At 42.7% G+C, this 10,572-nt stretch overlaps 1 protein-coding gene across 1 annotated transcript; it reads left to right on the top strand.

Annotated features, from left to right (window-relative positions):
- Window positions 1-3,930: 3,930 nt before the first annotated feature.
- LOC142178116 (uncharacterized) lies at window positions 3,931-4,623 on the top strand. The gene has a single exon (XM_075247447.1). It carries the CDS (start codon window positions 3,931-3,933, stop codon window positions 4,621-4,623), a length of 693 nt encoding a protein of 230 aa, XP_075103548.1.
- Window positions 4,624-10,572: the final 5,949 nt, after the last annotated feature.

The raw sequence follows: 10,572 nt of genomic DNA, 5'->3' as shown, positions 1-10,572 counted from the left end.
ATATTATTCCAGGATCAAATTAGTTCACTTGTCTAGAAACCACGTATAAATTCAACTATACCATTTTACGGGTAAACAGTTTGGCGCCCACCGTGGGGCCTAGACAGTCATGCAATTAAATTGATCCTTGCCTTTTTTACTAACGTGTTTTGATTATTTTCTTAGAAAAAATCACAAAAAATGGCAGATAACACTGTTAACGATACACACAACCCTGAAATGCGAGGGGATCAGCCTCATTTTGTGGACTTGATTAGTGGCACCCGTAATGAGGGGAATGACGCCACACCGGTTCATGACAGGCGATACCCTTGAAGGGTTCGAGAGATAACTCTTGATGATGCTGACGAGGAGCAAGTAGCGGATACTGTGAGGATCCCACAAGAGCAACATGCAATCATCATAGGCCATCCCATGCGGTAGGATCAGGTTATGACATAACTGAAGCAGGCGCTATCAGGTGCTTCGAATAATGCAAACAGGCACGATCCACTTCCTCCCATTGTTCCCGCAGACCAAACAATGGATATAGTCGACAACAACACTCCCAGAGGTGAAGTTGGCTCCGATGGGGTTGGGGGAGCAGATCAGGTCTTAAAAATGAGAATGATTCATTCAAAGATGAGCTTTTATGGTTCATGAGGGAAGTAAACGCCCGCATGGATCAAATTCCGGGCGCGCCACCAGTATTGAAAGGCCCGAACTCGAAGAAATATGTTCAATTACCATACAATACAAGTGTGGCACTAGAACTAATCCCGAAGCGCTTCAAAATGCCCGAAGTCCCAAAGTATGATGGAACTTCAGACCCGCAGGAACATATTACCACTTACACAACGGTGGTGAAAGGAAATGATCTAGCTCCTCACGAAATTGAATCTGTGTTGCTAAAGCAATTCGGCAAAACTCTCACGAGGGGAGCCTTAACGTGGTATTCATTATTGCCAGAGCATTACTTAGATTTTTTTGACATGCTCGCGGATTGTTTCATTAAAGCTCATGCCAGGGCCAGAAAGGTGCAAGCCCGGAAGTCCGACATATTCAAAATCGCACAAAGAGAATCAGAATTAGTACGAAAGTTTGTTATTCGATTCCAGAAAGAAATAATGTTTCTCCTGGTCATCCCGGATGAATGGGCAGGTGAAGCATTCACCAAAGGATTGAATCCGAGAAGTTCAGACGCTTCCCGGAAGCTGGGGGAGAGCCTGCTTGAGTTTCAAGCAACAACCTGGGAAGATGTTCACAATAGGTATGAGTGGAAGATAAGGATCGAAGATGACCAGGTCGGTTCTACATCAGCTAACAAAGGATGGGAGAAGAAGAGAGAAAAATCAAAGGATGAATACGACACGGATAGTAGAACTATGAGGGGTCAGTTTTTTCCCTATAAGCATACCGAAGGCCGTGGCAGAAACTTTCGAGAAGCAAACAAGTTCATCGTTGATGGAGGAACTGATCGTGGGCGAAATAATAGATCACTTCAAGATAAACAAACGTCGGGGTATCGAGATCTTTCCTACCTTAGGATATCAGAAAATAACTTCAACGTCAGTGTAGTGGAACTGGTGCCAGCCATGAGGAACATTAAATAAGCATGACTCCCAAGACCTATAAGGTCCGATTCCAGCCAGAGGGATCCCAATTTATCGTGCGAATACCACGAGACGAACGGTCACCGAACAGGGGTCTACCGACATCTTTGGGAGGAGGTGGCAATGCTATTGAAGAACGGTCATCTCTGAGAATTCTTGAGTGATCGAGCTAAGAACAATTACTGTCGCAACAGAGACAACACGGAATCCTCAAAAGTAGGAGAAGAAACGAAATGCCAAACGATCAACATGATGTTGGGGGGAACGAGATTAACAGGGTCACCTTTTTGGCGGCAAAAAGGACTAAAATATCGATAACTCATAGCAAAAGACTCTAGGAGGACAATATCACTTTTACGGAGGAAGACCCAGACGGATTCCTGTTACAACACAACGATGCACTAGTAATCTCTTTAAATATGTTAGATTTTAAAATTAAGCGTGTCCTAGTGGATCCAGGAAGTTTGGTTGATATCATACAATGGAGTGTATTGGAACAAGCTAAACTCACCGGAAGCATTATTCCGGCGGCAAAACTCCTCGCTGGATTAAACCTTGCTAGCGTGATGACCTGGGGAGAGATATTGATGCTCACGAATGCTGAAGGAGTAATGAAAACAACTCTCTTCGAAGTAGTGGATGGTGATATGGGATACAACATCATCTTAGGAAGGCCAAGGTTACACGAGATGAAAGTTGTACCTTCGACGTATCACTAATTGCTGAAGTTTCCAACGCCCAAAGGAATCAAGCAGATAAGAGGTGACTAACCGATAGCGAGGGAGATGAATGTAATCTCAGTTTCTAGTAGCAAAGGGAAGGAGCGCACACCATAGAAAATTACAGGAACCGGCGCCTACTCCCGAGTTAGATGAGGTTATTCTAGGGGTAAAATCATCAGAACAATATTAGGTGCCAAGATATTTCCAAGTTCCGGAAGAAACGGATGCAACGAAATCCACAACAGAGGAAATAGAGCAAGTGTCATTATTTGAAGAATTGTTAGAAAGAAAATTTCACATGGGAATAGGACTGCACCCCGAGCTCTGGTCTGGTTTTATTGAATTCCTTAAAATTAACGTTGATTGTTTTGCATGGTCGCATAAGTATATGACAGGTATCCCAACAGAAATAGTTGTGCACAAGCTGAGACTAGATCCCAATGTACCACCGGTACGACAAAAGAAGCGCCCTATTGCCGAGACCAGGAATAAATTCGTCAAAGAAGAGGTAACCTGCTTGCACAAAATCGGTTCAGTCAGAGAGGTAAGATATCTAGAATGGCTAGCCAATGTAGTAGTAGTAGTTCCTAAGAAGAACAATAAATTTCGTATATGTGTAGATTATAAAGATCTTAATAAGGCGTGCCCGAAAGATTCGTTTCCACTACCAAATATCGATCAAATGATTGATGCCACGACCGGGCACGAAATGATGAGTTTCGTTGATGCTTATTTCAGGTACAACCAAATTAAAATGAACCCAGAAGATCAGGAAAAGACTTCATTTATAACACATTTCGGTAAATATTGTTACAATGTAATACCTTTCGGGTTGAAAAATACCGGAGCCACTTATCAACGGTTCGTAAATAAGAAGTTTGAAAAGCAAATAGGAAAAACCATGGAAGTTTATATAGACGATATGCTCGTTAAGTCTTTGAATGCTGGTGACCACCTTAAGCATTTGAAAGAAATATCTGATATCCTGAGGAAACATAACATGAAACTTAACCCCAAAAAGTGCGCGTTCGGGTCAGCTTCGGTAAATTCCTGGGGTTTGTGGTCTCACAAAGGGGAATTGAGGTAAACCCTAACAAAATAAAGGCCATAAATGATATCCCAGATTAATTATCAAACGTGAAAGAAGTCCAAAGACTCACAAGAAGGTTAGCGGCTTTGAGCAGGTTCATTTCCCGGTTGTCAGAAAAGTGTGATTGCTTATTTACATTGCTCAAAAAGAAAAACAATTTTGAATGGACGCCGGAGTGCCAACAGGCTTTGATTGACCTGAAGAAGTACTTATCAAACCCTCCATTGCTCTTGAAACCAAAAGAAGGCGAAACATTGCTAGTCTACCTCGCGATTTCAGAAGTTGCAGTAAGTGAGATTTTTTTCCGCGTGGACGAAGGTACGCAGTTTCCTATTTATTACGTTAGAAAAATTTTAATGGGAGCAAAAACTCGCTACCCTCATTTGATGTGGCGACTACTTTCCCTTTGCGAAATATCGTTCATATTGAATATAAACCGAGGACTTCAATTAAGTCACAAATCTTGGCTGACTTTGTGGCATATTTTAGTCCGGTACTGCTACCTTTGGCAACCAAGGAGGTAGTCATGGTGTCAGAATCGACATCAGGGATTTGGACCTTATTTATGGACGAAGCTTCGAACGTAAAAGGGTCCGGTCTAGGAATAGTTTTATTCATGCCTTCGGGTGAAACCTTAAGGCAGGCTATCAGAACAATTCCTTTAACTAACAATGAAGCACAGTATGAAGCTTTGATTGTAGGGCTCGAATTGTCCCGGGTACTTGATTTCGAGGTTATCGAAATCAAATGTGATTCACAACTGGTGGTAAATCAGGTTTACGGGATCTTTCATACCAAAGAAGAACGTATGCAGCAATACGTGATAAAGGTCCAGGCTCTTTTGGAACGATTCTATGAGTGGTCAATCACTCATATACCGAGAGAGGATAATGCAGAAGTGGATGCATTAGCAATCTTAGGTTTATCGACGGAAATAACGGGATTGGAGTTTGGAATGGTGGTACAACTGATGAGTTCAGTCCTTGATACGGATGGTTACTATGAAGTGAATTCGGCTAGTCTGGTCTGGGACTGGAGAAATGAAATAATCAACTACCTCGAGCACGGAAAGTTGCCCGACGATCCCAAAGTGTCACGAGCGTTACGCACCAAAGCTGCACGTTATAGCTTCAGGAAAGGCCAATTGTATAGAAAGTCTTTCCAAGGCCCGCTGGCCCGGTGCTTAGGAGCATCAGAAGTTGACTATGTAATGAGATAAATCCACGAAGGGATATGCGGCAATCACTCAGGCGCAAAGTCTTTGGTGCTGAAATTGGTACGGGTAGGATATTATTGGCCTCGCATGGAACAAGATGCCAAAGATTTCGTACGAATATATGATAAGTGCCAACTCTACGCATCACTAGTACATCAACCGGTAGAACCTTTACACTCGGTTCTGTTCCCTTGGCCATTCCTAATAAGGGAGGTGGACATCGTTAGACCGCTGTCACCGGCTCTCGGAAAGCTAAGATTTCTTTTAATTTTGACTGATTATTTTTCTAAATGGGTGGAAGCAGGTTGTTATTAGAAGATCGGAGAACGCGAAGTGGTCGATTTACTGTGGGAAAATATAATTTACAGGTTCGAAATACCAAAAGAGATAGCATGCGACAATGGGCCACAGTTTATCGATGCAAAAGTTACAAAGTTGTTCGAAGGTGTAAAAATAAAGAGAATCACATCCTCGCCTTATCATTCGAGCGCAAATGGTCAAGCAGAGTCAACAAATAAAGTGATCATTCAAAACCTCAAGAAAATGTTGGAAGCAGCAAAAGGCAAATGGCCTAAAGAGTTGCCCGGAGTTCTATAGGCCCACCGAACAACGGCCAAATCAAGTACAGGAGAAACTCCTTTTTCCCTCGTGTACGGTGCTGAAGCCCTAATCCCGATTGAAGTGGGCGAACCCACTTTGAGATATTCTTAGACAGATGAAGAATCGAACGACGAAGCAATGCTAATCAACTTGGAACTGCTCGAGGGACGCAGGGACTTGGCTCATGTAAGAATGTCAGCTCAAAAGCAGAGGATGGAGCGATATTATAATCGAAGATCCAATTTCCGTTTTTCAAAGTAGGAGACTTGGTTCTAAGGAAAGTAACACAAAATACTCGGGAGCTCAACACGGGAAAGCTAGGTCCAACGTGGGAAGGTCCTTACCGGATTTCAGTTGCCACTGGGAAAGGTTCATACGAGTTGAAGAACCATAATGGGGACAAGTTGCCCAACAACTGGAACGTGGCACACCTCAAAAGATATTATTGCTGATGAACAACACTCAAACAGAAAGTATGTGCTGAACTCTTTTTCCCTTCGTTCAGTTTTTGTCCCAAGTGGGTTTTTCTGGCAAGGTTTTTTACAAAGCAGCAACATAAAGCATACTATAAAGACAGCAGCAATTAGACCTTTGATATCAAGACAAATGAACAAGCTCCCACTCGGGGATGATTAGGTAATCTTTGGTTCGATAGCAAATTCCCACCGGGAAGTTAAGTTTGCTACCAAATAGAGGTTACCCGACCGTTCACGGGCACAAACCGCCAGAGGACTGTTAGGTATTCTCTCGCTCGATAGCATGGATTCCTAAGGGGAAACAAGATATGTTTCCGATTGAAGTATTACCTAGCAATTCATTGGTGGGACCTTCGAAGATACAAGACTTTCAATGTTCGAATTTGCATTTTTCGCATTCAAACGCTGGGGGGGAGGGGGGAATGATATGAGGATATGGCAACAATGACTGTCACGTCAACCTAGAATGAAAATCCAGAAACAAAATGCATCATCGGGACCGGAGATAGCGCATCCAGCCCCGTAGAAACAAGTTGTACAAGATAGCCATAAGTAATGGCAATTTCTTTTCTGCATAGCAAAATGCTTATGTAATTTCTGAAAATATAAGGAATAAAATGAAGTCCTTTTGCTTTTATCTTGTTTTTTGTCTGAACGATGAGCTAACTTTGTCATTTGAAAGTTAAACAAGTACTTCAAAAGTTAGTGCCATAATGAACATGAGGCGTCCTCTTCAAGAGCACCGTAAACATAAAAGGGCCCTCTCTTATAAAAACTCTCACTTTAAAGGATTGGTTCCAGAAGAATCAATGCCCTAAATCCAAAATGCCATAGGGGAAAAATACACCCAAAGCCGCATATGAAAAGGATGCAAAAAGCAAACTTGTGCAAATATTCATAGAAACCTTCATGTAAAAGTGAAACTTGCACAAAGTTTCATAGAGACCCTCATGTAAAAGGGAAACTTGCGCGAATATTCATAGAGACCCTCAGGTAAAAGGGAAACTTGTGCAAATATTCATAAAACCCCTCACATAAAAGGGATAATACTCGGAACCAAAATACTTCGAAGAAAAGGCATCCGAGACTACACATAGTAAAGCGCGAATTGAACAACATGCGCAGAATACTTGAGCAAATGCAAAAGTTAAAGGCTTGCATGGATATTCAATCGAAAGTAAGACTCAAACGGCATTTGAAAAAAAAGAAGAAAATATGTCTTTATTTACAAGAATGGGCCAAAACGTTACAAGTACAAAATGGGAAATAAACTGTAGCACCTCCGGAACTAGGAGGAAGAGAAGTATTTGCATTGCCGCGAAGAGTAGGTGGTTCCGCCAATGGCTCAACGCTTTCCCCAATTTGGTCTTCAGCCTCATCGCCTTCCGATCCTTCTTCAGTTTCCGAAAACTCGCAACTGGAATTAGAAGAACCTGGAGCATCAGACTGCACCGGGAGTCCTTTTTTTGCAGCCAACTCAAGCTCTCGGGCCCTAGTAGTTACAACATCAACATCAATGATACCATCTTTGGCCTCTTCCAAGGTTTTTCTCCTTATGCTATACATGGAATAAGTTTTTTCAGCAATGAGGGAAGCTTCTCGACACTTAAGTTCTTCTTTGAGTTGAGTAACCTCGGCGGAAAGGTTTTTCCGGGCGGTTCTAGCAGATTTGAGGCTGATGTCAAGCTCGTGGAGCATATTATGCTCAATAGTTTTCTGGTACTTCTCTTCTAGTTGGGCATGTTTTACCTCCATGACAGCAAGCTCTTCACTTTTGGAGTTCAAGGCTGCCTCCAAGTTAATCACTCTTTCAGCGGAGGCAGCCTCACGGTCGGCTGTAGCAAGAATGACGTTCTGGACTTCTGCCCATTTGTCCTTGGCCTCATCAAATCTAACCCTCAACGGCCCAATATTTTGGCTAAGGATTACCACTTCTTGCTCACTTTGCTGCAAGGAAGCCCCCAAAACAACGGCCTCAGCAGCTCTGGTTTCCAGTTCCGAGAGGCGGAGAACAGTCTGGTCCTGTTCTGCCAAAAACTAATCCCATTTCGAAGTAAGTTCTTCCTTCTCACGAATCATCCTTTGAAGGCCCTCAGAAGCAAGAAAGTTGGCCTATAAAATAAGAAGAGGTAAAATTTAGAATACATTCGTTCAAAGTAGAAAAAATAACAAAGGAAGGAAGGAATGTACCATTGCGGCGTTATACATAGCATTGTTCAACAAACACTCTCCCGAGAGTGTCTGAATCTTTTCCCAGTATTTTTCTGAAGCCAAAGGCTTCAGGTAATTAGCAAGCTCCACCGGCCACAATAGCAGGTTGCACCCGGTAGAGATCGAAAGAATGATGTTCCTCCTCCTTTGTGGATCTTCAGAAGGAGCAGCATAATTTTGCCCCAAGTTCCCATGTACTGGGGACTGTGGATGAGGAACACCTTCTTCATGGTCAGGTGCGGCCGATAGAGATAGTGTAGCAACTGTTGGTGGAAGAGTAGACGAAGATAGAAATGATGTAGCGGTTGCTGGTGTTGGTGAAGGTGGAGATGAAGCTGATGGAGTTGAAGAGTGAGAAGCAGCTGCATCAAATACAGTGCTGGTTGTTTGATGCTCGCCAACCAAAGACGGTAAGGACCTGGTACTCAGCTCCGCAGCACCGGTTGCAGCTATTGGGGCCCAAAAATGGGAGTTGGCATATTCTACCAAATCACATTCTCCCCAAAGTGCTGAGACATCGCCTTCAGTTATTGTAACTACCTCAACAAGTCGAGCATCCTGTTGAGATGATGAGGATCGTCTCCTTCTGTGTAACGAAGCTCCCTCATCAACAGTTTCTTCATCATCATCAATCATCACGGTGTCTACGACCATCCTAGAAGGAGGACCGGTCATCATCACCACTAGAGATGATTCGGGGGCATCAACCTTTGCCTTTTTATTCTTTTCCCCAGCCGCGGAGGAGCGTCTTCTCTTTATTTGTTTATCCTCCGGCCGGGGAATCCGTAAATAAATATTTTCACCCGAAACAAGCCCGGAAATACCTGTTCGAGTAAGTGCTTCCTGATGCAGCCTCGCTGCATCAGCAGGATCAGCCAGAACATCCTCCTCGAGGACAGCAACAGAGCTCGCAGGTAGACCTAATTCCATGAACAAAGTCAGAAGGGTTCAACCAAGTTCTTCTTATACAAAAATGGAAGCAAGGTAAATTAGAGTTACCAAGATTTTTGGCCTTCCACCCGTATTTAAGGGCCAATTCTTTCCACGAATGAGTTTCGGGGGTTATGACGTCCGAAATCTTCTGAACCCACCGGTTCAAACCTTCTACGATAGATGGGAGCCATCGAGTTGTTGAAACATGCGAAGGGTGAAGAGATGATACAGCCCTAGAAGAATATCTAGTAACAGGAATATTATACAAAGAACTTACGAGTGCGGTTCCAAGCAACCGGAAAGGATGAAGCCGTTGTCGGAATAATGTCATTAGTGGCAACTGCAACGAACCGTTACATCCACCCACGGTGGTTTGTCATCATCCATGCTAGAAAACAAAGCATGGTTGCCACACTTGCAAAGGTTTATCATTCCCCCGCAGAAGATTTTGGGGGAATAAAGATCCATCATATGAGCTAAGGTTAGCTCATTTCCAGTTTCTTGGCACAAACGCCGGAGGCAGGCAATCGTCCTCCACACTGAAGGACTTACCTGTGCCAAACACACCTGGTAGCTAAGGCAAAATTCCGTAATCATGGAATCAAGCTCTCCGCTTAAAGAAAACGCACCCAAAGTAAAGGGTTACGTAAAAAAGTATGCAAAACCTTCCTTGGGAAGGGTCACTCGCTCCGATATATCAAGAGCAATGATTTCCAACTCATTGCAGCGGCAGTCCTCCTTTGCAGCAGGAATACTGGAAGGACGAATAGAAGAAGGGTACCTACTAACAACCCATGTACAAGAGTTAGCAGTAGAAAATTTCTCTTCAAAATCCTTCGAAGTACTAATCTTTCTTGGGATTATGGAACCCACTGCCGGAGGAACGGAATCCTCGATTTTGTTCTTATTATTTGAAGAACCAGCATGGTTAGAGAAAGAAGCCATTGAAAAAGGAGATGAAAAATGTTTTGTGTTTGAAGAAAATTAGAAAAGGGATTGAAAACAAGGATGCAAATCAGAAGCTCGAGCAATTGTGAAACGTAAAGGAAAAGGAAGTTGTGTATAAGTAAAATTTTGGCAGCTAAATTCATGGCAATGATTACCTCGATAATCGACAAAAGTTGTGCTGAATCATGGGATGACGCATGTTTGGGTCATTAAATACGGAGAGACGTGCGTCTAATCAACTGTTAGAGACCTTCAAAAGGAATTATAGTAATTTTCGCCAAATATATGTTTCTACCAACTTCCCAGTAATAAAAGTTATGTCACCGGAAAGCAGGGGGACTATTTGTATAAGGTAAAATATGATATGACACGTGGCTGACTAAAATGAGGACACGTAGAATCCAAGATGGAATGGCTGAGGAGCGAACGCAGCCACTGTTCTTGTCACTGGAACATATAACGTTCATAAAAGTGTATTAAATGCTCTGTGTCCGGTAGCATTTACTAAGAAATATTCTACAGCATTAAGAGGGACGGCCCGTTACAAAGAATTTGGCAATTACGCTCAACGTTACATCTTCATCAATGACCTTCATAATTGGAATTAAAGGACGGCATGATCCTAGGACCTCTTTCCCTAGGCATAGTTATAAATAGTGAGCTCAGTTACCATTGTAATGGATATGAATTTTCTAGAAAAAACATATTCTATATTCTACACAAAGCTTTATACAATTTCACTCTCTTGCTTTTTGATCTCATCATTGATGTGTTCGGAAACCGT

This window comes from Nicotiana tabacum, chromosome 24 (genome assembly GCF_000715075.1).
Source record: "Nicotiana tabacum cultivar K326 chromosome 24, ASM71507v2, whole genome shotgun sequence".
In the NCBI taxonomy this organism is placed as follows: domain Eukaryota; kingdom Viridiplantae; phylum Streptophyta; class Magnoliopsida; order Solanales; family Solanaceae; genus Nicotiana; species Nicotiana tabacum.
This window is presented reverse-complemented; position numbering and strand designations above follow the sequence as displayed.